The sequence below is a fragment of the Bombina bombina genome, chromosome 11 (assembly GCF_027579735.1).
Source record: "Bombina bombina isolate aBomBom1 chromosome 11, aBomBom1.pri, whole genome shotgun sequence".
Classification (NCBI taxonomy): domain Eukaryota; kingdom Metazoa; phylum Chordata; class Amphibia; order Anura; family Bombinatoridae; genus Bombina; species Bombina bombina.
Genome location: NC_069509.1, coordinates 192,864,753 through 192,892,349, shown reverse-complemented (window position 1 = coordinate 192,892,349; position 27,597 = coordinate 192,864,753). Strand labels below are relative to the sequence as shown.

Sequence of the window (27,597 nt, the reverse complement as noted above, 5' to 3'; positions counted from 1 at the left end):
TTGCCAAATGGAAAATGATTCAGGACAGAGAAAAATTACAACCAACAGGACCAACTCCTAATACATAACTTCTAACCTGTGGGCTTCCATTTTGGTTTCTGACTAAAGGGTGGAGTCTGAAGATGTCAGCAAGTTTCTGCATTGTACTAGTAGGTGTTCAACTGCTTACCTAAGAGAGTGGAAGACAATTTTACTCTCCTTTAACTCCCTACCTTCATGTTCTGAGTGACACCATGTGAAGCAGATCATGGTTCATGACCAGTGGGTTAATAGCACTTCCCACTTCTTTCTATAATTTTAATCTCTAGCCATGTGATGGAAAAAGTACAATGACAGAAAAAGAAAGGAGCACCAGATCACAGCCATGTTGGGTCTGTCTTCATGGATAAAAGGGATTAAGTATAAAATGCTCTTCTCTCTCATAGCAAATGAAGCAAAAGAGGATTCATGATGGGGGGGGGGGTGTTACAAAACATTGAGACAGCTGTGGGGAGGCTACAGAGAGCTGGAGTTCTACTGGTCCAATGCATTGAGACACAGCTGTGGGGAGACTAAAGGGAACTGGAGATCCATTGGTCCAAAGCATTGAGACACAGCTGTGGGGAGGCTACAGAGAAATGGAGATCTACTGGTCCAAAGTATTGAGACACAGCTGTGGGGAGGCTACAGAAAACTGGAGATCTACTGATCCAAAGTATTAACAAACAGCTTTGGGGGAGGCTCCAGAGAACTGGAGATCTACTGGTCCAAAGCATTGGGACACAGCTGTGGGGGAGGCTCCAGATAACTGGAGTTCTACTGGTCCAGAGCATTGAGACACAGCTGTGGGTGAGGCTCCAGAGAACTGGAGATCTACTGGTCCAAAGCATTGAGACATAGCTGTGGGGAAAGCTACGGAGAACTGGAGATCTACTGGTCCAAAGCATTGAGACACAGCTATGGGGAAGTTCCAGAGAACTGGAGATCTACTGGTCCAAAGCATTGAGACACAGCTGTGGGGGAAGCTACGGAGAACTGGAGATCTACTGGTCCAAAGCATTGAGACACAGCTATGGGGAAGTTCCAGAGAACTGGAGATCTACTGGTCCAAAGCATTGAGACACAGCTGTGGGGGAAGCTACGGAGAACTGGAGATCTACTGGTCCAAAGCATTGAGACACAGCTATGGGGAAGCTCCAGAGAACTGGAGATCTACTGGTCCAAAGCACTGAGACACAGCTGTGGAGAGGCTACGAAGAACTGAAGCTCCATTGGTCTGAAGGTAAAACGAACATTCAACTAGGAACAAGATACTTCTATCTCACCAAATAAGAAAACATTGTAACTAAAGTACTTTGTAAAACTATACAAAAGAGGGTACAACCTTTGTTCAAGTGTTAGAAATACTCTGGTTTTCTTAGTAACAATGTACTGACTTTAAAAGGGAACGTAACATAATTTTTATCCATATGTTTGATGGTTCACACCATATTTATCTTAAATACTTTAAAAGTAGCTACATTTCTTCAGGATCTTGATGAGGAAGGAGAGTCTTCCCAAACTATTATACTAAAAACAATTTTATCATACAAGTTTTTTTCATTTTGTAAGTTCATTATGTGAAGGAGAAGAGGGTGTCAGATCAAATCCTAAAATTAGGCCAGATTTTAAGATTGATGAGTGAATTAGAAAGTACATGGAGACATCACAGGTGAAGAGGTTGTCAGAAAAAAGGATAAGGCTAAGCATATTGTGATAATACTTTAGGTAAAAGGCCCTTGCTAGAGTTCATTAGAGATTACAGCCAGATATAAATGGTTCTGGTAACAAACAGTGGCCATAGAAAGTTTAAAGGAGGAACCAATCACTTTGAAGTGTCCTAACTGTCCATGTAATCCTTGAATTGGGGTTCTATCATCCAATATGGCTCATTTTGCAAGAACGGAAATAGAAACAAACTGAAGGGAAACCTTTTATGGACTCCAAAACAGATTTAGAGAAATGTAAAGAAAATTAAAATGCTCCTTTTTGTAGAACTTTCCAGGTTTTGCGCATTACTTTTGATAAGGTCTGAGAATACTGCATTGGAAAAGGAGGGTAAAGAGCACAGGGCTTAAATACTGTTATTCACTGATCACGATTAAACATAGACCATGATTGTGTAGAATGGTCAACATAAGTTTATTTAATGAAACCTTGAAGACAGAAGTCTAAGGGTTCTTCCAACGTCTAAGCATTTCTCTGTAAAACTATTTGATCTCTATAGTTGTCTGAAGGAACACATTTCTAATATTTGTTGAATCTATTCAGTCTTGATTAATACCCAGTAGGGGAATTTATGGCCACTTTGTGTCCTTTTAATTTCATAGAAGAGGCTGGGGTGGGGTGGGCCGGGCCAATCTGAGGCCCCAAATACTTGGAATTGTAGAAATCATTGTATAAATAAACTAAAGACTGAAAAGAAACTGTGCTTGGAGGGGCCATGAGACTAGAAGGCACGTGGGTGCTATTTAGATGACACAATGAAGTAACGTTTTAGTTGTCTATGTGTGAACAACTTTCCTTTTGCATAAGAATGGTGTTTTGTTTTTGCTACTTAGCATGGACAGAGATAACGTGTGTATCAAGTGTGACAAAACTGCCCTGAATAGTGTTCAGTGGTTGCCTGAGCGATCTTCTTCAGTACTGCTCACAATATGCAGTCAGGGTCCTAAAGTGTATTTCAGTAGTCAATGTCTAGAAGTCAATACCAATCAGAAGTGATAACCTGTGTATGCCAAAAGGAGCATATGTGTGTAAATGAAAGTTATGAACCTTGGTTTACAAACACATTTTCAAAAGGTATTTGGTTTGTTTATTGCTAAAGATTCCTCAGGATGTAGTATATGTGTAAATACTAGGTACTGCAGATCGAGGTAGTCCTCCCCAAACACAAACTTTATAAAAATACTGGAGGAAGAGAGAATTGGGTGGGGAGACGAGATACTTTTGACAGAATTTTGTAAGTTGAAGCTTCTTCCATTTTAAGGTGGTCACCGTGCCGTTAACCAACTGGTCATGCATTATCTTCTGCGTCGTGCTTTCACAATGAACATGAGAAAAATAAACTGTTCAGACTCACAACAGTTCAGCTTATCAATCTTAAGATGTACAAAACTAGAATTCTACCATTTGTAAAGTGATGAGCAAGTTTAACTGGGTTCCCAAACATAGATACAAAGAAAAAACCCTTGCATATCAGTAAAATGATATGATTTACTCTCCTACTTAAACAAAACTGATGTACCAGTATACTATATAAGTACATTTGCAGCACTTCTATTTCCAAAACATCTTCCATTAATGCACTAGTGAAGCTTTGCTCACCAATGTCAGGTCTCAGTGTAAGCGGGTCATTCACTGTAATGGTGGAGTCTTTTGTTGGAATCACAGACGCTTTCTCTTTATCACCTTGCTCACTGGTATGTGGATTTGATGTAAGTGGTTCATTCTCTGTAATGTTGGAGTCTTTCAATTGCAGCATAGATAATTCTAATTTCTCAAGATGATCACGCTCACCAGTGTCTAGTTTAGTTGTAAGCGGTTCATTCTCTGCAGTTGTAGAGTCTTTTGTATGAATCATAGACACAACTGGTTGGTCTACATTGTTCTGCTCAACAGTGTCTGATCTTGGCTGAAGTGTGTCTTTTGCTGCAATGCTATCGCCCATTGTTGGAACTATAGACGCAGCTGTCTCACTAGTGCTTTCCCCAGTGTCTGGTCTCAGTTTGAGTGAGTCATTCACTATAATACTGTGGTCTGTCGTCTCTGGATTACCCAGATCAGTTGGGCTTGCAGTGTCACTGCTTTCTAAATGAGGTCTCTTTTTTGGAGGCTCGTCGTCTTCTTTCTGATTTTGGATATCATGTGGCGCAGACTCTGGGTCATTACAGTCTTTACTGACAACTGCCTGTTCTGGAGTACTTTGCTCTTTTATAAGACCGGAGTGCAGGAGCCAAGGATCTCCATAAGCCAATGCCACAAGCCGAATAGAAAGTCCTCCCACCTGTAACACTTGGTCATTTGTCACCAAATCCTGCAAAAAGAAGTTAACCCATGTTAGGAAACACCTGAACCTCATATCAGCAAGTACACAAGTAATTTGGTATTTATATAATATTTATGTACAAAAAGGCAGATTAGTGCTAGGATCAGTCAATACTCAGATTATGGTCACGGAGATCTCATTGTTATTATAGCCGAGATGCTCTTCTGTTTTATGGGAATAATATGAAGACAGAGTCTCCATACGTATCTCTATTCTATAAAGGGAGAAGCAGGAATTATTCAGCTCAATAGACATATATGTTTTTGTGTTTGGACCAATCTATATTGGGACACCGCCTAAGATCTCAGTTTCATGACAAGAGCATGTGTGTGTTGTGTAACTAACTGTGTATGCAATTGTTAATATATACAGGTAGCCCTCAGTTTACGCCGGGGTTAGGTTCCAGAAGGAATGGTTGTAAATCAAAACCGTTGTAAATTGAAACCCAGTTTATAATGTAAGTCAATGGGAAGTAAGAGAGATAGGTTCCAGGCCCCTCTCAAAATTGTCATAAGTAACACCTAATACATTATTTTTAAAGCTTTGAAATGAAGACTTTAAATGCTAAACAGCATTATAAACCTAATAAAATAATCACACAACACAGACTTCACTTGCATTTTTCTGCAAACAGTTCTTTCTATGCATTCCAATCTGGACTGATTTATAGACAGAAAGATCTTGTTCCTTTGAAACCTGCTCGATAGCTCAGGTCTGGTTAAACTGATTAATTTCAGCTTGCTTGGCTTTGCTGCAACACAAGCGGACAGCTCCACCTACTGGCTATTTTAATAAATGCACTGCTTCTCAATGCTTTTCAATAGCGTCACATGACTGGAAAAAAAGGTTGTTATTCTGAAACTGTGTAAATTGAACCGTTGTAAAACGAGGGCCACCTGTACTTTAAAGAAACAGGAAACCCCAACATTTTCTTTCATGATTCAGATAGAAAAAACAATTTTAAACAACTTTCCAATTTACTTCTATTATCTCCTTTGCTGAAGGAACAACACTGCACTACTGGCAGCTAGCTGAAGACATCTAGTTAGCCAATCACAAGAGACAAATGTGTGCAGGCACCAATCAACAGCTAGCTCTCACTAGTGTAGGATATGTGCATATTCTTTTTCAACAAGGGATACTAAGAGAACAAAGCACATTTGAAAATAGAAGTGAATTAAAAAGTGTCTTATAATTACATGTTCTATGTATAATTACATGTTCTATGTTCTATGTATAATTACATGTTCTATGTATAATTACACGTTCTATCTATGTTCTATGTATAATTACATGTTCTATGTATAATTACATGTTCTATGTTCTATGTATAATTACATGTTCTATGTTCTATGTATAATTACATGTTCTATGTATAATTACATGTTCTATGTATAATTACATGTTCTATGTATAATTACATGTTCTATGTATAATTACATGTTCTATGTATAATTACATGTTCTATGTATAATTACATGTTCTATCTATGTTCTATGTATAATTACATGTTCTATGTATAATTACATGTTCTATGTATAATTACATGTTCTATGTATAATTACATGTTCTATGTTCTATGTATAATTACATGTTCTATGTTCTTTGTATAATTACATGCTCTATGTATAATTACATGTTCTATGTTCTATGTATAATTACATGTTCTATGCTCTATGTATAATTACATGTTCTATGTTCTATGTATAATTACATGTTCTATCTATGTTCTATGTATAATTACATGTTCTATCTATGTTCTATGTATAATTACATGTTCTATGTATAATTACATGTTCTATGTATAATTACATGTTCTATGTTCTATGTATAATTACATGTTCTATGTATCATTACATGTTCTATGTTCTATGTATAATTACATGTTCTATCTATGTATAATTACATGTTCTATCTATGTTCTATGTATAATTACATGTTCTATGTTCTATGTATAATTACATGTTCTATGTATAATTACATGTTCTATGTATAATTACATGTTCTATGTATAATTACATGTTCTATGTATAATTACATGTTCTATGTATCATTACATGTTCTATGTTCTATGTATCATTACATGTTCTATGTTCTATGTATAATTACATGTTCTATCTATGTATAATTACATGTTCTATCTATGTATAATTACATGTTCTATCTATGTATAATTACATGTTCTATGTATAATTACATGTTCTATGTATAATTACATGTTCTATGTATAATTACATGTTCTATGTATAATTACATGTTCTATGTTCTATGTATAATTACATGTTCTATCTATGTTCTATGTATAATTACATGTTCTATGTTCTATGTATAATTACATGTTCTATGTATAATTACATGTTCTATCTATGTTCTATCTATGTTTACATGTTCTATGTATAATTACATGCTCTGTGTTCTGTGTATAATTACATGTTCTATCTATGTTCTATCTGAATCATGTAAGTTTAATTTTGACTTCCCTTTCATGCCTTTTTTAAAAGCACAGCGTTCTCAGGCAAGCAGCAGATTGGAGTACATTGCATTTAAAGCTGGTACAGGAAAACCCTTTAAGAAGGGCTTGGCTTTCTCTCACACACCACTGGAAGATGCATTCCTGTATGCATAGCTTTTCTGTAGCCATTACTGCAGTATAGAATTTTTAGTATAAGTGGATGTTTAAAAAAACAAAAAGCAGCTATATCAAATAACAAAATAAAGATAAACAGTTAGCTATATGTAAACTGGATCATTGGGAAGAGGGGAACAATTTACAGTTCATTGATCCTTTAAGTTCCTATTTAAATGTTAAAAGCATGGAAATTATCAAATTAAAGACAATATAGTATTATTATATGATATGATTAAAGGGACAGTCAAGTAAAAAAAAAAAACATTCATGATTTAAATAGGGAATGTAATTTTAAACGACTTTCCAATTTACTTTTAGCACCAATTTCTCCAACATAGGTGTGTCCGGTCCACGGCGTCATCCTTACTTGTGGGATATTCTCTTCCCCAACAGGAAATGGCAAAGAGCCCAGCAAAGCTGGTCACATGATCCCTCCTAGGCTCCGCCTACCCCAGTCATTCTCTTTGCCGTTGTACAGGCAACATCTCCACGGAGATGGCTTAGAGTTTTTTAGTGTTTAACTGTAGTTTTTTATTATTCAATCAAGAGTTTGTTATTTTGAAATAGTGCTGGTATGTACTATTTACTCAGAAACAGAAAAGAGATGAAGATTTCTGTTTGTATGAGGAAAATGATTTTAGCAACCGTAACTAAAATCCATGGCTGTTCCACACAGGACTGTTGAGAGCAATTAACTTCAGTTGGGGGAACAGTGTGCAGTCTCTTGCTGCTTGAGGTATGACACATTCTAACAAGACGATGTAATGCTGGAAGCTGTCATTTTCCCTATGGGATCCGGTAAGCCATGTTTATTACGATCGTAAATAAGGGCTTCACAAGGGCTTATTAAGACTGTAGACTTTTCTGGGCTAAATCGATTCATTATTAACACATATTTAGCCTTGAGGAATCATTTTATCTGGGTATTTTGATATAATAATATCGGCAGGCACTGTATTAGACACCTTATTTCTTAGGGGCTTTCCCAAAGCATAAGCAGAGCCTCATTTTCGCGCCGGTGTGGCGCACTTGTTTTTGAGAGGCATGGCATGCAGTCGCATGTGAGAGGAGCTCTGATACTTAGAAAAGACTTTCTGAAGGCGTCATTTGGTATCGCATTCCCCTTTGGGTTTGGTTGGGTCTCAGCAAAGCAGATACCAGGGACTGTAAAGGGGTTAAAGTTTTAAAACGGCTCCGGTTCCGTTATTTTAAGGGTTAAAGCTTCCAAATTTGGTGTGCAATACTTTTAAGGCTTTATGACACTGTGGTGAAAATTTGGTGAATTTTGAACAATTCCTTCATGTTTTTTCGCAATTGCAGTAATAAAGTGTGTTCAGTTTAAAATTTAAAGTGACAGTAACGGTTTTATTTTAAAACGTTTTTTGTACTTTCTTATCAAGTTTATGCCTGTTTAACATGTCTGAACTACCAGATAGACTGTGTTCTGAATGTGGGGAAGCCAGAATTCCTATTCATTTAAATAAATGTGATTTATGTGATAATGACAATGATGCCCAAGATGATTCCTCAAGTGAGGGGAGTAAGCATGGTACTGCATCATTCCCTCCTTCGTCTACACGAGTCTTGCCCACTCAGGAGGCCCCTAGTACATCTAGCGCGCCAATACTCCTTACTATGCAACAATTAACGGCTGTAATGGATAATTCTGTCAAAAACATTTTAGCCAAAATGAACCCTTGTCAGCGTAAGCGTGGCTGCTCTGTTTTAGTTACTGAAGAGCATGACGACGCTGATATTAATATCTCTGAAGGGCCCCTAACCCAATCTGAGGGGGCCAGGGAGGTTTTGTCTGAGGGAGAAATTACTGATTCAGGGAACATTTCTCAACAGGCTGAACCTGATGTGATTACATTTAAATTTAAGTTGGAACATCTCCGCATTTTGCTTAAGGAGGTATTATCCACTCTGGATGATTGTGAAAAGTTGGTCATCCCAGAGAAACTATGTAAAATGGACAAGTTCCTAGAGGTGCCGGGGCTCCCAGAAGCTTTTCCTATACCCAAGCGGGTGGCGGACATTGTTAATAAAGAATGGGAAAGGCCCGGTATTCCTTTCGTCCCTCCCCCCATATTTAAAAAATTGTTTCCTATGGTCGACCCCAGAAAGGACTTATGGCAGACAGTCCCCAAGGTCGAGGGAGCGGTTTCTACTTTAAACAAACGCACCACTATACCCATAGAGGATAGTTGTGCTTTCAAAGATCCTATGGATAAAAAATTAGAAGGTTTGCTTAAAAAGATGTTTGTTCAGCAGGGTTACCTTCTACAACCAATTTCATGCATTGTCCCTGTCACTACAGCCGCATGTTTCTGGTTTGATGAACTGATAAAGGCGCTCGATAGTGATTCTCCTCCTTATGAGGAGATTATGGACAGAATCAATGCTCTCAAATTGGCTAATTCTTTCACCCTAGACGCCACTTTGCAATTGGCTAGGTTAGCGGCTAAGAATTCTGGGTTTGCTATTGTGGCCCGCAGAGCGCTTTGGTTGAAATCTTGGTCGGCTGATGCGTCTTCCAAGAACAAGCTACTAAACATTCCTTTCAAGGGGAAAACGCTGTTTGGCCCTGACTTGAAAGAGATTATCTCTGATATCACTGGGGGTAAGGGCCACGCCCTTCCTCAGGATCGGCCTTTCAAGGCAAAAAATAGACCTAATTTTCGTCCCTTTCGTAAAAACGGACCAGCCCAAAGTGCTACGTCCTCTAAGCAAGAGGGTAATACTTCTCAAGCCAAGCCAGCTTGGAGACCAATGCAAGGCTGGAACAAGGGAAAGCAGGCCAAGAAACCTGCCACTGCTACCAAGACAGCATGAAATATTGGCCCCCGATCCGGGACCGGATCTGGTGGGGGGCAGACTCTCTCTCTTCGCTCAGGCTTGGGCAAGAGATGTTCTGGATCCTTGGGCGCTAGAAATAGTCTCCCAGGGTTATCTTCTGGAATTCAAGGGACTTCCCCCAAGGGGGAGGTTCCACAGGTCTCAGTTGTCTTCAGACCACATAAAAAGACAGGCGTTCTTACATTGTGTAGAAGACCTGTTAAAAATGGGAGTGATTCATCCTGTTCCATTAAGAGAACAAGGGATGGGGTTCTACTCCAATCTGTTCATAGTTCCCAAAAAAGAGGGAACGTTCAGACCAATCTTAGATCTCAAGATCTTAAACAAGTTTCTCAAGGTTCCATCGTTCAAGATGGAAACCATTCGAACTATTCTTCCTTCCATCCAGGAAGGTCAATTCATGACCACGGTGGATTTAAAGGATGCGTATCTACATATTCCTATCCACAAGGAACATCATCGGTTCCTAAGGTTTGCATTCCTGGACAAACATTACCAGTTCGTGGCGCTTCCTTTCGGATTAGCCACTGCTCCAAGGATTTTCACAAAGGTACTAGGGTCCCTTCTAGCGGTGCTAAGACCAAGGGGCATTGCAGTAGTACCTTACCTGGACGACATTCTGATTCAAGCGTCGTCCCTTCCTCAAGCAAAGGCTCACACGGACATCGTCCTGGCCTTTCTCAGATCTCACGGCTGGAAAGTGAACGTGGAAAAGAGTTCTCTATCCCCGTCAACAAGGGTTCCCTTCTTGGGAACAATTATAGACTCCTTAGAAATGAGGATTTTTCTAACAGAGGCCAGAAAAACAAAACTTCTAGACTCTTGTCGGATACTTCATTCCGTTCCTCTTCCTTCCATAGCTCAGTGCATGGAAGTGATCGGGTTGATGGTAGCGGCAATGGACATAGTTCCTTTTGCGCGCATTCATCTAAGACCATTACAACTGTGCATGCTCAGTCAGTGGAATGGGGACTATACAGACTTGTCTCCAAAGATACAAGTAAATCAGAGGACCAGAGACTCACTCAGTTGGTGGCTGTCCCTGGACAACCTGTCACAAGGGATGACATTCCGCAGACCAGAGTGGGTCATTGTCACGACCGACGCCAGTCTGATGGGCTGGGGCGCGGTCTGGGGATCCCTGAAAGCTCAGGGTCTTTGGTCTCGGGAAGAATCTCTTCTACCGATAAATATTCTGGAACTGAGAGCGATATTCAATGCTCTCAAGGTTTGGCCTCAGCTAGTGAGGACCAAGTTCATACGGTTTCAATCAGACAACATGACGACTGTTGCGTACATCAACCATCAGGGGGGAACAAGGAGTTCCCTAGCGATGGAAGAAGTGACCAAAATCATTCTATGGGCGGAGTCTCACTCCTGCCACCTGTCTGCTATCCACATCCCAGGAGTGGAAAATTGGGAAGCGGATTTTCTGAGTCGTCAGACATTGCATCCGGGGGAGTGGGAACTCCATCCGGAAATCTTTGCCCAAGTCACTCAGCTGTGGGGCATTCCAGACATGGATCTAATGGCCTCTCGTCAGAACTTCAAAGTTCCCTGCTACGGGTCCAGATCCAGGGATCCCAAGGCGGCTCTAGTGGATGCACTAGTAGCACCTTGGACCTTCAAACTAGCTTATGTGTTCCCGCCGTTTCCTCTCATCCCCAGGCTGGTAGCCAGGATCAATCAGGAGAGGGCGTCGGTGATCTTGATAGCTCCTGCGTGGCCACGCAGGACTTGGTATGCAGATCTGGTGAATATGTCATCGGCTCCACCTTGGAAGCTACCTTTGAGACGAGACCTTCTTGTTCAGGGTCCGTTCGAACATCCGAATCTGGTTTCACTCCAGCTGACTGCTTGGAGATTGAACGCTTGATTTTATCGAAGCGAGGATTCTCAGATTCTGTTATCGATACTCTTGTTCAGGCCAGAAAGCCTGTAACTCGAAAGATTTACCACAAGATTTGGAAAAAATATATCTGTTGGTGTGAATCTAAAGGATTCCCTTGGGACAAGGTTAAGATTCCTAGGATTCTATCCTTCCTTCAAGAAGGATTGGAAAAAGGATTATCTGCAAGTTCCCTGAAGGGACAGATTTCCGCCTTGTCGGTGTTACTTCACAAAAAGCTGGCAGCTGTGCCAGATGTTCAAGCCTTTGTTCAGGCTCTGGTTAGAATCAAGCCTGTTTACAAACCTTTGACTCCTCCTTGGAGTCTCAATTTAGTTCTTTCAGTTCTTCAGGGGGTTCCGTTTGAACCCTTGCATTCCGTTGATATTAAATTATTATCTTGGAAAGTTTTGTTTTTGGTTGCAATTTCTTCTGCTAGAAGAGTTTCAGAATTATCTGCTCTGCAGTGTTCTCCTCCTTATCTGGTGTTCCATGCAGATAAGGTGGTTTTGCGTACTAAACCTGGTTTTCTTCCGAAAGTTGTTTCTAACAAAAACATTAACCAGGAGATTATCGTACCTTCTCTGTGTCCGAAACCAGTTTCAAAGAAGGAACGTTTGTTGCACAATTTGGATGTTGTTCGCGCTCTAAAATTCTATTTAGATGCTACAAAGGATTTTAGACAAACATCTTCCTTGTTTGTTGTTTATTCCGGTAAAAGGAGAGGTCAAAAAGCAACTTCTACCTCTCTCTCTTTTTGGATTAAAAGCATCATCAGATTGGCTTACGAGACTGCCGGACGGCAGCCTCCCGAAAGAATCACAGCTCATTCCACTAGGGCTGTGGCTTCCACATGGGCCTTCAAGAACGAGGCTTCTGTTGATCAGATATGTAGGGCAGCGACTTGGTCTTCACTGCACACTTTTACCAAATTTTACAAGTTTGATACTTTTGCTTCTTCTGAGGCTATTTTTGGGAGAAAGGTTTTGCAAGCCGTGGTGCCTTCCATTTAGGTGACCTGATTTGCTCCCTCCCTTCATCCGTGTCCTAAAGCTTTGGTATTGGTTCCCACAAGTAAGGATGACGCCGTGGACCGGACACACCTATGTTGGAGAAAACAGAATTTATGTTTACCTGATAAATTACTTTCTCCAACGGTGTGTCCGGTCCACGGCCCGCCCTGTTTTTTTTAATCAGGTCTGATATTTTATTTTCTTTAACTACAGTCACCACGGTACCATATGGTTTCTCCTATGCAAATATTCCTCCTTAACGTCGGTCGAATGACTGGGGTAGGCGGAGCCTAGGAGGGATCATGTGACCAGCTTTGCTGGGCTCTTTGCCATTTCCTGTTGGGGAAGAGAATATCCCACAAGTAAGGATGACGCCGTGGACCGGACACACCGTTGGAGAAAGTAATTTATCAGGTAAACATAAATTCTGTTTTTGCTTTGTTCACTTGGTATTCTTAGTTGAAAGCTAAACCTAGGAGGTTCATATGCTAATTTCTTAGACCTTGAAGGCCGCCTCTAATCTGAAAGCATTTTGACATTTTTTTACCACTAGAGGGCATTAGTTCATGTGTTTCATATAGATAACATTGAGCCCAGGCACGTGAATCTCCTAGGAGTGAGCACTGATTGGCTAAAATGCAAGTCTGTCAAAAGAACTGAAATAAGGGGGCAGTTTGCAGAGGCTTACATACAAGGTAATCACAGAGGTAAAAAGTTTATTAATATAAATGAGATAAGGAGCAGTCTGCAGAGGCTTAGATACAGGGTAATCACAGAGGTAAAAAGTGTATTAATATAACATGAGATAAGGGGCAGTCTGCAGAGGGTTAGATACAGGGTAATCACAGAGGTAAAAAGTATATTAATATAACTGAGATAAGGAGCAGTCTGCAGAGGTTTAGATACAAGGTAATCACAGAGGTAAAAAGTATATTAATATAACTTAGATAAGGAGCACTCTGCAGAGGTTTAGATACAAGGTAATCACAGAGGTAAAAAGTATATTAATATAACTGAGATAAGGAGCAGTCTGCAGAGGCTTAGATACATGGTAATCACAGAGGTAAATGTATATTAATATAACTGAGATAAGGGGCAGTCTGCAGAGGCTTAGATACAGGGTAATCACAGAGGTAAAAAGTATATTATTATAACTGAGATTAGGAGCAGTCTGCAGAGGCTTAAATACAAGGTAATAACAGGTAAAAAGTATATTAATATAACTGAGATAAGGGGCAGTCTGCAGAGGCTTAGATACAGGGTAATCACAGAGATAAAAAGTGTATTAATATAACTGAGATAAGGGGCAGTCTGCAGTGGCTTAGATACAAGGTAATCACAGAGGTAAAAAGTATATTAATATAACTGAGATAAGGGGCAGTCTGCAGAGGCTTAGATACAGGGTAATCACAGAGGTAAAAAAGGAAATCTATGCTTACCTGATAAATGTATTTCTTTTACGATATGACGAGTCCACGGATTTCATCCTTACTTATGGGATATCGCCTCCTGGTCAGCAGGAGGAGGCAAAGAGCTCCACAGCAGAGCTGCATAAATAGCTCCTCCCATCCCTCCCCTCCAGTCATTTGACCGAAGTTAGGAAGAGAAAGGAAAAGCCAAGGAGCAGAGGTGACTGAAGTTTAACAAAAATAAAAAACCTGTCTAAGAAAAATGACAGGGAGGGCCGTAGACTCGTCATATTGTAAAAGAAATAAATTTATCAGGTAAGCATAAATTTCCTTTTCTTTTACAAGATATGACGAGTCCACGGATTTCATCCTTACTTATGGGATACAATACCAAAGCTATAGGACACGGATGAAAGGGAGGGACAAGACAGGAACCTAAACGGAAGGCACCACTGCTTGAAGAACCTTTCTCCCGAAAACAGCCTCAGACGAGGCAAAAGTATTACATTTGGAAAATTTGGAAAAAGTGTGAAGAGACGACCAAGTTGCAGCCTTGCAAATCTGTTCAACAGAAGCATCATTTTTAAATGCCCATGAGGAATCCACAGCTCTAGTAGAATGGGCCGTAATTCGTTCAGGAGGCTGCTGTCCAGCAGACTCATATGCAACACGGATGATACTCCTCAGCCAAAGAGAAAGAGAGGTAGCCGTAGCTTTCTGACCCCTACGTTTCCCAGCAAAAACAACAAATAATGAAGATGTTTGACGAAAATCCTTAGTCGCCTGCAAGTAGAACTTCAAGGCACGGACTACGTCCAAATTATGTAACAGACGCTCCTTCTTAGAAGAAGGGTTAGGACAGAAGGAAGGAACAACAATTTCCTGATTAATATTTTTGTTAGAAACAACCTTAGGAAGAAAACCAGGTTTGGTACATAACACGACCTTATCAGCATGGAAAATAAGATAAGGAGAATCACATTGTAAATGCCGAAAGCTCAGAAACTCTGCGAGCAGAAGAAATAGCAACCAAAAAAAAAACTTTCAAAGATAATAACTTAATATCTAAGGAATGCATAGGTTCAAACGGAACCCCTTGAAGAACATTAAGAACTAAATTCAAACTCCAAGGAGGAGCAATTGGTCTAAACACAGGCCGGATTCTAGTCAGGGCCTGGCAAAAAAGATTGAACATCTGCCAGACGCTTGTGTAGTAAAATAGACAAAGCAGAACTCTGTCCCTTTAAGGAACTTGCTGACAACCCTTTCTCCAATCCTTCTTGGAGAAAAGATAAAATCCTGGGAATCCTAACCCTACACCATGAGTAGCCCTTGGATTCACACCAATAAAGATATTAACGCCATATCTTATGGTAAATTTTTCTAGTAACAGGCTTGCGCGCCTGAATCAAGGTATCAATGACCGCATCAGAGAACCCTTGCTTAGATAAAATCAAGCGTTCAATCTTCAAGCAGTCAGCTGCAGAGAAATTAGATTCGGATGATGGAAGGGTCCCTGAATGAGAAGGTCCTACCTCAATGGAAGCTTCCACGGCGGCAGAGAGGACATGTCCACCAGATCGGCATACCAAGTCCTGCGAGGCCACGTAGGAGCGATTAAAATTACCGAAGCCCTCTCCTGTTTGATCCGTGCAATCACCTGGGGAAGGAGAGCAAACGGTGGAAACACATAAGCTAGGTTGAACAACCAAGGCACTGCCAAGGCATCTATCAGTTCGGCCTGAGGATCCCTGGACCTGGATCTGTATCTTGGGAGCTTGGCATTCTGACGAGACGCCATCAGATCCAATTCCGGTCTGCCCCACCTGAGAAACAGGGTAGCAAAGACCTCCGGATGGAGTTCCCATTCCCACAGATGAAACGTCTGCTCAAAAAATCCGCCTCCCAGTTGTCCATTCCTGGGATGTAGATTGCCGACAGATAAGAGTGAGCCTCCGCCCACCGAATTATCTTGGATACTTCTGTCATCACTAAAGAACTCCTTGTTCCTTCCTGATGATTGATGTAAGCCACAGCCGTGATGTTGTCCGACTGAAATCGGATGAATTTGGCCGAAGCCAACTGAGGCCAAGCCTGAAGAGCATTGAATATTGCCCTCAACTCCAGAATATTGATTGGAAGTAGAGACTCCGACCGAGTCCACACACCCTGAGCCTTCAGGGAATTCCAGACTGCACCCCATCCTAGTAAACTGGCATCCGTTGTCACTATCACTCATGAGGGTCTGCGGAAGCACGTCCCTTGGGACAGATGATCCAGCGACAACCACCAAAGAAGAGAGTCTCTTGTCTCCTGATCCAGATCTATCTGAGGAGACAAATTTGCATAATCTCCATTCCACAGTCTGAGCATGCTCAGTTGTAGAGGTTTGAGATGAAAACGAGCAAACGGAATGATGTCAATTGCCGCCACCATCAATCCAATTACCTCCATGCACTGAGTCACTGATGGCCGAGGATTGGACTGAAGGGCTCAGCATGTATTCAGAATCTTTAACTTTCTGACTTCCGTCAAGAACATTTTCATGGATGTAGAGTCTATTAAAGTTCCCAGGAAAGCAACCCTTGTTTGTGGAATTAGTGAACCTTTTTCTAGATTCACCTTCCACCCGTGAGTCCTTAGAAAGGACAGAACCATGTCGGTATGAGACTTTGTCAGTTGATAAGACGACGCCTGGATCAGAATATCGTCCAGAAAAGGCGCCACTGCAATGCCCTGCGGTCTGAGAACCGCCAGCAGAGACCCTAGAACCTTTGTGAAGATCCTGGGTGCCGTGGCCAGTCCGAAAGGAAGAGCCACAAACTGAAAATATTTGTCCAGGAAGCCAAACCTTAGGAACTGGTGAGGATCTTTGTGGATAGGAATATGAAGATATGCATCCTTTAAGTCCACGGTAGTCATATATTGACCCTCCTGGATCAATGGAAGAATTGTCTGTATAGTCTCCATCTTGAAGGATGGAACTCTGAGAAACTTGTTTAGACTCTTGAGATCTAAAATAGGTCGGAACGTTCCCTCTTTTTTGGGAACCACGAAAAGGTTTGAGTAAAACCCCTGCCCCTGTTTTGGAACGGAACAAATTACTCCCATAATGGAGAGGTCTTTTACACAACGTAAGAACGCCTCTCTTTTTATCTGGTCTACAGATAATCGTGAAAGAAGAAACCTTCCCCTTGGGAAGGAATTTTTGAACTCCAACTGATACCCTTGAGACACGATTTCTAGGGTCCAGGGATCCTGAACGTCTTGTATCCAAGCCTAGACAAAGAGAGAAAATCTGCCCCCTACAAGATCCGGTCCCGGATCGGGGGCCGCCCCTTCATGCTGTTTTGGGGGCAGCAGCGGGCTTCTTGGGTTGTTTACCCTTGTTCCAGACCTGGTTGGGTCTCCAGGTGGGTTTGGATTGTGCAAAGTTCCCTTCCTGATTAGTGGAAGAAGAAGAGGGGACTCCCTTGAAATTTCAAAAGGAACGAAAATTACTCTGTCTCCCCCTTAGCTTAGATGTCTTATCCTGAGGGAGGAGGTGACCCTTACCTCCCGTAATGTCAGAAATTATGTCTTTCAATTCAGGCCCGAACAGGGTCTTTCCTTTGAAAGGAATAGCCAACAGCTTGGATTTAGAGGACACATCCGCAGACCAAGACTTTAACCATAAGGCTCTGCGTGCTAAAATGGCAAATCCTGCATTTTTAGCCGCCAATTTGGCGATCTGAAAGGCGGCATCCATAAAAAAAAAAGAATTGGCCAGCTTAAGGGCTTTAATTCTGTCCATTATTTCCTCTAAAGAAGTCTCAGTTTTACGAGACTCTTCTAAGGCGTCAAACCAAAAGGCAGCCACAGTTGTGACTGGTACAATGCAGGCCGTTGGTTGTAATAGAAACCCTTGATGAACAAATAGCTTCTTTAGAAGACCCTCCAACTTCTTATCCATAGGGTCTTTGAAAGCACAGCTGTCCTCAATAGGGATAGTTGTACGCTTAGCCAGGGTAGAGATAGCTCCCTCCACCTTAGGGATCGTCTGCCAAGAGTCCCGAACGGTGTCAGATATAGGGTACATTTTCTTAAAAATAGGAGAAGGGGAGAACGGGATACCCGGTCATTCCCATTCCCTAGAAATAATTTCTGAAATTCTCTTAGGAACTGGAAAAACATCAGAATTAGAAGGAACCTCCAAATACCTGTCCATCTTACACAATTTCTCTGGAGGGACCACAATAGAGTCACAGTCGTCCAGAGTCATCAAAACCGACTCTGTCTGAGATAAAGCACTACCTGAGTCAGACAGTTCCCCTTCAGACAGAGCCTCCCTACCCTTCCCCCTTCAGAGCCCTGGGAGGGAACATCGGAGATCGCCATCAAAGAATCAGAAGTCGCATGGACCACCTGGGTCTCCTTTCTACTATGTTTGCCCTGTAACACTGGCAACTTAGATAAAACTTCTGTAAGAGTGGATGACATAACTGCAGCCATATCCAGCAAAGTGAATGACGCAGACGCCGTTGAAGAACATGGCGTCACCTGCGCAGGCATTAAAGGCTGAGGACATTCATTAGGCCTATCATTATTAAACATTTTATTTTCTTTACACTGTAATGCCCAATTAATACATAAGGGACAAAGTGTAACAGGGGGTTCCACAATGGCATCTAAACACATAAGGCATGTGCTTTTTTCAAGGTCGTCCATGTTAACAGAACGAACAAGGCAAACTTGGACGAGTCACAGATCCTGTAGTTACTAATTGCAATATAGTACTGTGTCTGCCTACAAAATTCTGTAGTTTATTTGACAGGTTAATACAATGAGAGAAGAATTTATCTACGTCCCTTGTGATTATAGATGTTATAACTAGTGAACTGGCCAGAACAAAATGAACAGTCACCTTGCCGCGGCTCCTACCTGCCCCCACGTGGCTCGACACTGACCCTCTCTTGCGTCACACCTAAGATTGCTTGCAAGGTGTAACAACAAGCGAACTTAGGATCCGTGAAAGAACCGCTACCATCCGGAGCCCAACAGAGGATTTACTGTGCAGAAAGCGCGCAAACATCAAGACCCGCCTTCGTGGGCGTAAACGTAACCCCGCCGTTCCGTTGTAATTCACCACAGAGAACCGCCATTCTGAAGTCTACACTCAAAACACAATCCCCAGCGTCAGCCATCTCTTATGCGATATCATCACAATAGTAAACAGAGATTTGCCCAAGATGATTAAATACATCGTATACATGTTATAACACCACATATCCCCAGCGCTTCAAGCATATCTTATCCTCACTAGAATGTCTGTAGGAGCTAAATAATATGTTGGTTCTCGTTCTGATAAACCCCAATGAGAATCTGCATATTAACAAAGGGTAGCCTTTTAGCCACATAAACCCCAGATAGAGAGAAAAGGTAGAGTACAGTCAGATCTAAGATAAGCTGCAGAGCCCCAGAGTAAGAGACTGCACTTACCTCTATGCTGAGGAACAGCATGATATTCTCACAGTGTCAAGAGGTCCACTCTTCCTCTTGAGATCCTGTGAAGATATAGGGGTCTTAGTTAAGTTTCTCTAAGACCATCACTTCAGAGCAGCATTCATAATGGGAGGCGCAGCGAGGTTAACAACCCCACCAGTTCCCATAGCCAAACAGGCAATAACTGCAGAGGCTGCTCTATAATAAAATAGTACACTGTGGCACCATTTGAAAATAAAAAAACTCTTGATTGAAGAATCTAAACTAACACCTCACTTTACCTCTTCCTATCACTAACAAAGGCAAAGAGAATGACTGGGTTGGGGGGGAAGGGAGGAGCTATTTATGCAGCTCTGCTGTGGAGCTCTTTGCCTCCTCCTGCTGACCAGGAGGCGATATCCCATAACTAAGGATGAAATCCGTGGACTCGTCATATCTTGTAAAAGAAAGTATATAAATATAACTGAGATAAGGGGCAGTCTGCAGAGGGTTAGATACAAGGTAATCACAGAGGTAAAAAGTATATTAATATAACTGAGATAAGGAGCAGTCTGCAGAGGGTTAGATACAAGGTAATCACAGATGTAAAAAGTATATTAATATAACTGAGATAAGGAGGCAGTCTGCAGAGGCTTAGATACAGGGTAATCACAGAGGTAAAAATTATATTAATATAACTGAGATAAGGAGCAGTCTGCAGAGGCTTAGATACAGGTAATCACAGAGGTAAAACGTATATTAATATAACTGAGATAAGGGGCAGTCTGCAGAGGCTTAAATACAGGGTAATCACAGATGCAAGGTAATCAGAGAGGTAAAAAGTATATTAATATAACTGAGATAAGGAGCAGTCTGCAGAGGCTTAGATACAGGTAATCACAGAGGTAAAACGTATATTAATATAACAGCGTTGGTTATGTAAAACTGGGGAATGGGTAATAAAGGGATTATCTATCTTTTTAAACAACAACAATTCTGGTGTTTACTGTCCCTTTAAATTCTGTGGGGCCTGGCAGTTTAAGCTTAGAATAGTTCTGACATTAGCACAAGTTTAGTTTCCTATTTACTAGTTTTTTTATTGTAAAATAAATATACATGTGCACACTTGCATAGTCTAGCTTACACACACGTGCACATGCTACATGACACTGCCCTGCAGATACAAACTGCTCTTAAAGGGACATAGCCCAGCATTTTTCCTTCAGGATAAAAAGTACAATTTTAAACAACTTTCCAATTTACCTCTATTTTCAAAATTCTTTTGATTTCTTGTTATCCTTTGTTAAAAAGCAGGAAGGTAAGATCAGGAATGTGCACGTGTCTATATGGCAGCAGCTTTGTTATACATTAGCAAGAGCATTAGAGGGCAGCAATATTTCCTGTCATTTGCTTCAGGCATGTGCACGTTACCTACCTAGGCATCTTTTCAACAAAGAATAACAAGACAAAGAAGCAAGATTGATAATAGAAGTAAATTGGAAACTTTTTTAAAAATTGTATCTGAATCATGAAAGAAAAACTGAGATTCATGTTCCTTTAAGACTACAGCACCATACACAATTCTTCTAAAGCTCTCATTGGTAAAGCGCAGGGCAGCATCAGACACACTCACGTGCACAAACAACGCACCTGTATGTACTGACGCAAACATCGTGTCCTCCCGATCTCTAAATCTTCATAACTGTAGAATCGTCTCCCAAGGTCAGACAATGTCATGCCAGTAAAAGTGCAAGCGCTGATGGCAGCCTGAATTTCTATAATAGAAGAAAGATCCTTTGTGCTGTAACCCAGATTCTCCTCACAGTCATTCAGGAACTTTTCAAAACTGTGGCTCTCGTTATAGTTTAGAAATTTGCTCATGCGAGGAGGCAGGCAAGGAACGGCAGAAACGATGGATTCCATAGAGCCTACAAAACAAAAGGCATTCCTCACTGTGGGGATTTACAAACTTCCTATGGTTTGAGGTGCAACTGACCACTCTAATTTCTCATGGTCCATAGTAAAGCTGACATATTGCTAAGTACTGTGTACTGTTTTTAATATACTTTTTAGTTAGAGGTGACATTACAGTCTAAATTTAAAATCAACGCAATTCCCCCAACACAAAGTTAAAAAAAATATGCTAAAATGTACTTTGCCTGCTTTTTCTGTAGTTAAACTCTAAAAAGCAAAACGTATGTTTACCTGATAAATTTCTTCCATTCCGGACGTCATTCCCAAGACGTCATTCCAATTACTAGTGGGATATTTAACTCCTGGCCAGCAGGAGGATGCAAAGAGCACCCCAGCAAAGCTGTTAAGTGTAACTTCCCTTACCCATAATCCCCAGTCATTCAGTTGAAGGAAATGGAAAAAGAAGATACACAAGGGTATAGAGAGGTGCCTGAGGTTTACTCAAAAAAAATTGCCAAATTATAAATTAAAAAGAGGGCGGGGTTGTAGACTCTCCATGTCCGGAAAGAAAGAAATTTATCAGGTAAGCATAAATTTTGTTTTCTATCCTATGACATGGAGAGTCCACAACGTAATTCCAATTACTAGTGGGAACCAATACCCAAGCTAGAGGACACGGAATGAAGAGGAAGGGAGAAAAAGTCTGGAGGACCTAAACAGAATGCATTGGCTCAAACGGAGCCTGCGGCAAAACTTTAAGAACTAGGTTAAAGCTCCAAAGAGGAGGAACTAGTTTAAACACAGGCCTGATTCTGACCAGGGCCTGAACAAAAGCTGAACATCTGGAATTTTGCCAGACGTTTGTGCAAAAGGACAGTGCAGAAATCTGACCTTCCAGAGAACTGACTGACAAACCTTTCTCCAGGCCATCCTGAAGAAAACATAAAATTCGGGAAACCCGACTCCAAGAAAAACTTTTAGATTCAAACCAAAAAAGTAATTAACGCCATATAATATCAAATTATTGTTTACCCTCTGGGGGTTCTGCCATGAAATTAGCATACTTAGCGCTGGTGTAAAGCTCTCTATAGGGGTCTTATGTTCAGTGAACACTGGTGCATATCGCAGCGCTCATTAGGTAATATATAGTGCCTGCTTACCATGGCCACATTCGTATCTATGGCGCTGGGTTAATTGACTACATTCTCAACATTCAGTAAAGTATAGGGTGTTTTTGTAGTATAGCGCTGGTGTAAATGGCTGCATTGCGGTCCTCATTGGGGCGCTTGAGTCAATATGGCTCGAGTTAATGGCGGCATCGTAGCATATCGTAGAGTTAATGGCAATCAACAGCAACTGAGTTCCACAGCACCAATGATGAGGAGAAAATCTTTAAAGCATTTATTGATCCTTTTAGCTTTCATAAAGCATAGGCACACAGCAGCAAACGCAACGTTTCGGGCTATTAACCCTTACTCATGCTAATTGATTAGCATGAGTAAGGGTTAATAGCCCAAAATGTTGCGTTTGCTGCTGTGTGCCTATGCTTTATGAAAGCTAAAAGGATCAATCATCATTGGTGCTGTGGAACTCAGTTGCTGTTGATTTACAGAGAGGTGTTTGCAGTGGCCCTCTACTACGTGCATCAGGTGTGTGCTGTTTGTCAGATGTGAACCATAGAGTTAATGGCGGCATTGCCACAAATAATAAAGGCGCAGCTCTCCGTATGGGGAGCCGATGTACATTGAGTGCCTGTATTTTTAGCCTCTTTCACTGTTTTCAGCTAAGTCTCGGCTCATACTGGGCGTTCGTCTATAACACACAAAGCAAACTTTTCAGGGCTGCGTAAATGGCTATGCAGCATATGCAAGTCCATTATCTTTAGCTGTTTTCACAAATTACAACCATTTTGCTGATGACCTCAGGGCTGGCCCTAGGGAATTTTCGCGGCATATTGCCGCTTATTTACTTAAGTGGCTTCTGTGTTTGTACATCCTCTCAGTTTGTCCGGTAAGGTTGATACTATAGAGCAGTGGTCGCCAACCTTTCTGACCTCAGGGACCACTAAACTCATTTGTACATAACTAGTATAACCATAGCTAAGTTTAGATTATGTATATATATTTACACATTTTTAAGGATAATTTTTTGGAATTAACTAACTGAATGACAGAACTGAGAGAAAACTTCCGAATGAAGGGTGAGTGCCAACTTTTAAGCTACAGAGAGGCAGAAAGTGGGGAAAAAAATAATTATGTTTAAAAGGACCACAAGACTTCCGAGTTACCTCCCCAGTTAGGAATTGTTCAAAACTACTTATAACCATGGACAGACATTGGAGTCATAAATTAACTTTATATCAGTAAGCTGTCAATATGGATGTGAGCTAACCACGACTGACGTTACTGACAATTACTATAATACTGGTGGGATATGGCTGATCTGCTGGATGGCAATTAATGGAATTAAGGTGGAATGACTTTGTGCGCTGGAAAATTATTAGAATGAAAAAGAATATTTAATAAAAAAATAAAAAATAAATGGAGGGGAGGAAGACAAACAGTGATGTAAGTCCATCTGAAGGAATTAGGAAAACTACAACAAAGAGACAGGTAAAGGGAAGAAAATAAATTAAATATAAGAGAATTTTTTTTAAGATTTTCTTTTTTTATATATACTATAATTCCAATACTATATCAACCTCTCTGAGCAGCGCGCAGGGTAGGAGGAGTTAAATATACAATCTAGCTACGCTAGTTGCGTAGTACTACGCAACGTGCATAGGGAGATTGTAACTCCTCCGTTAGTTTTCACTGATGTCCAGCCAGGCACTCTAAGGAGTTGCGGCGCTACAAGGGTGACACCATCAGAGAAGATTAATTCCTGCTTGATGGTGTCATGGACTATCAACCACTGGTTGGCGATCGCTGCTATAGAGGGTACTTTTACATGGCTGTATTTTCGCGCCATGTTTGGTGACGTTTAACAGCTCGTTCATAGAGCTGACTCTGCGTATTGTTATAAATGATGTGGTTTTTCCTGCCATGAGCAAGGGCATTTGACGAGTTGCTGCTCTGCACCTAGGAGAGGATTCCCGAGTTGCTATATAGTTCTATAAATATAACTTCTAATTAAAGTTAGTGGGGGGTTTATACGTGATAATCTAGAACGGACTCCACAATATTTAATCTCAATGCAGTTATTTCTTAGCTGCTTGGAACCTCCTAAGATTTCCGGTGCATTATTATTTATATCTCAGGTTTCCAGGAATATTTAGCTGGGTCCTGTGAATAGCCGTCTCTAGGATCAGCGTAGCCCTGATTTGCAATAAGATATGGGGCTCTGTGTTTAAGGGCTCATATTTCTTGAGGATCTCCTAGAGTTTTTATATTCTATTTTAAATAATTCTGGTCTCTCCAGTTTTTCAGCATTCATGGAGTTGTATTGCCATCTAGTGACAGTTTTTAGAAATTACAGTTGGAAAATTATTTTTTCTGTAATTTCATCTAGAGATTAATATTTACCTTTTTTGTTTAAAAATGTAGTTTCCCTTATGGAACTTATTTCTAGCTAAATGCCATAAGTGTACCTGCAGTTTCTTTTCAGGATGTATAATCCTGATAAATACTGAGTTTTTATTGTACTAGCCGCTATTGGGTGGCAGCTAAATGCTAATCACGCTCCTAAGGAAATAGTAGCTGAGTTACTTGTTTAAAATAAAGTTCTAAATATATGTACTAACAGTTACTTTTCAGAATGTATTCTCCTGATTAAATTCTGTGTTTTTCCTGTATTTACTGCAATGTGGTGGCAGCGCAATGACACTTTGCTCCTTTTTTTTTTTTAAGCTGCAATCTTTCTTCTCTTTTTTATATGTTATGTGTATGCAGCCTGTTTTCAATCTCTTTCATAATATTGAGATTGGCGCGCTGTTGGATTATCCTTTTATAAAATGTATATGTACTTCTGAATCTGATAGGTTTAATTATAAGTCTAACCTATGTTGTCTAATGAACATTATTTATGTTTCTATTGAAGTCTTTATCAATATCTGTGTCATCCTATTTCGTCTGACTTTTGATATACATTTTAACACATATATGTGAGAACTTCAGTCTTGGCAGAAGAATTATGGAAGGAAAAGGTTCTAAAGGACTTTTTACTTCGATAAAGCCGCTTACGTGACTTCCGCACTTCTGTATACAGGAGCGGAGTTCAGTGAGTTTATTTATAGCCCTCTGGTGGCATTGGATTAGAGAAACAGGCAGGGACCCAGGATACCCAGGTTCATATCCGAGCGCGGCTGTGACACAGTCAACGGGCTCTATTACAAGGAGCCCGGAAAGCTCAGTCGGTTGATCATCAGTCTTTATCCTGAGGGCCAAGGGTTCAAGTCCTTGTTTGGGCATACTCTTTATCAAATTCCTCAGGGTTCCATCCTTCAAGATGGAAATGATTTGTTCCATTGGTTCAGGAAGGTCAGTCCATGATGACCATAGACCTATAGGACAAGTATTTACTTGTTTCCACTCTCAGGGATCATCATCCGTTTTTAAGGTTTGACTTTCTGGAAAAGCATTTCCAGTTTGTTGCTCTTCTGTTTGGTCTTGCCACGGCTCCCAAAATATTCAACAAGGTTTTGGGGACTCTATTAGCAGTGATCAGATCCCAGGGAATTGCTGTGGCGCCTTATCTAGAGACATCTTGGTTCAGGCATCTTCTTTCAACTAGCAAAATCTCATACAGAGATGTTGTTGTTTTCTTTTCTATGTTTTCACTGGTGGACATTGAATCTGGAAAATAGTTCCCTAGTTCCAGCTACAAGAGTGTATTTTTCTAGGGACAATCATAGTTTCCCTGTCCATGAAGATTTTTCTGATGGATGTCAGAAAATCCACACTTCTTGCTTCTTACTTTTCTCTCCAGCCTGCTATTTGTCCATCAGTGGCTCATGCATGGAGGTGATTGGTCTGATGGTGGCTTCCATAGACATCTTTCTTTTTGCTTGGTTCCATCTGCGGTGCTGCAGCTTTGCATGCTCAGTCAATGGAACAGAGACCATTCAGATTTATTGCAGAGGATTAATCTGGATCCCCTAACAAGAGACTCTCTCTCTCTCTCTCTCTCGTATGGATTTCACAGGAACTTCTGTCTCTGGGCATTTGCTTTCTGAGACCTTCCTGGGCGACTGTGACTATGGACGACAGCCTGTTAGGCTGGGGTGCTGTTTGGGGTTCTCTGAAGACTCAGGGCCTGTGGTCTCGGGAAGAGTCTTCTCTTCCCATAAACATCTTGGAATTGAGAGCAATCTTTTTTTTTTTTTTTTCCACATAATTTTTCTTTATTGAGGCGTTCAAAAACACATACAGATTATACATTAGACTTCAAAAAACAAAAGATATAACATCATTACATAGGTCATAATCTTATGATTTAAATTCTCAAAAGGACAGTAGGCATGGAACCATTGCATAAATCATAATCTTAAATTCTCAAACAAAATCTGCACCTCTATATTTTTTTTTTTTTAAATTTCCATACAAACATAATATAAAAGGAGAAAGAAAAAGAAAGAAAAAAAAAAAAAAAAAAAGGAAAAAGAAAAGAAAAAAAAAGAAAAGCAAGAGAGAGAAAAATCTATCCTAGCTCTCTTCCCTCCACCCGGGGCCCCCGCCCCATCACCTCAGAAAAAACACTGTCTCCAGAAGTCGGGGTAACTATCTGAAAGGATTAGTTGTAGAAATACCGGTGAATTACGGACGTTTTTTAATATCTGTAGCTGGGCCTCTCTAGGTCTGCTCAGAATTACCTTGTCCCATTTAGCAAAATATTTTTTTAATTTGTTTTCCTCAAATATTAGCGGGTCATATTGTTCTAGTAACATTTGATATTGTACATTATTTATTACTGATGCTATACTGGGAGCGTTTTTCTCCTTCCATGCTTTTAATATCATCTGTCTTACTAGAAGGATTAAAGTATTGATCAAAGACTTATTATGAGTTTTATCCGAAACTATAAAAAATATTGCTAAGGGCTTCAGTGATATCCTATCTGGCAGAAATCTATTCAACCAGTATTCCACTTGTTTCCACAATTTAATCATTTTTGGGCAGGCATAAAATGCGTGAAATATGTCTGCAGACGGGAAATTGCATCTATAACAGGTCATGTCCCCCTTCCATTTGGCCATTCTGCTAGGAGTCAAATAGGCCCTATTAAGAAGCTTAAAATGGGATTCCCTAATTGCCATGCTGCTTGAAAATTTTCTTACCGTATTAAAGCTCTCCTGGAAGTATTCCCTGTCCATTTCAGGGAAATCTGATTTCCAAATAGAAAAGAGATTGTCTACCTTCCTC

General features: G+C 40.6%; 1 protein-coding gene across 4 annotated transcripts in view; it reads right to left on the bottom strand.

Moving 5' to 3' along the window:
• GTF3C1 (general transcription factor IIIC subunit 1) overlaps positions 1 to 27,597 on the bottom strand; it is a 274,627-nt gene that overhangs the window by 3,408 nt on the left and 243,622 nt on the right. For 3 of the 4 annotated variants that reach the window (XM_053694472.1, XM_053694474.1, XM_053694473.1), the window contains exons 34-35: positions 20,975 to 21,252; positions 3,346 to 4,054 (exon numbers count right to left, since the gene is read on the bottom strand). In XM_053694472.1, coding sequence (XP_053550447.1) covers positions 3,346 to 4,054; positions 20,975 to 21,252 — 987 coding nt within the window. The remainder of the gene's footprint in view (positions 1 to 3,345; positions 4,055 to 20,974; positions 21,253 to 27,597) is intronic. The other variant, XM_053694475.1, reaches the window with a different exon arrangement.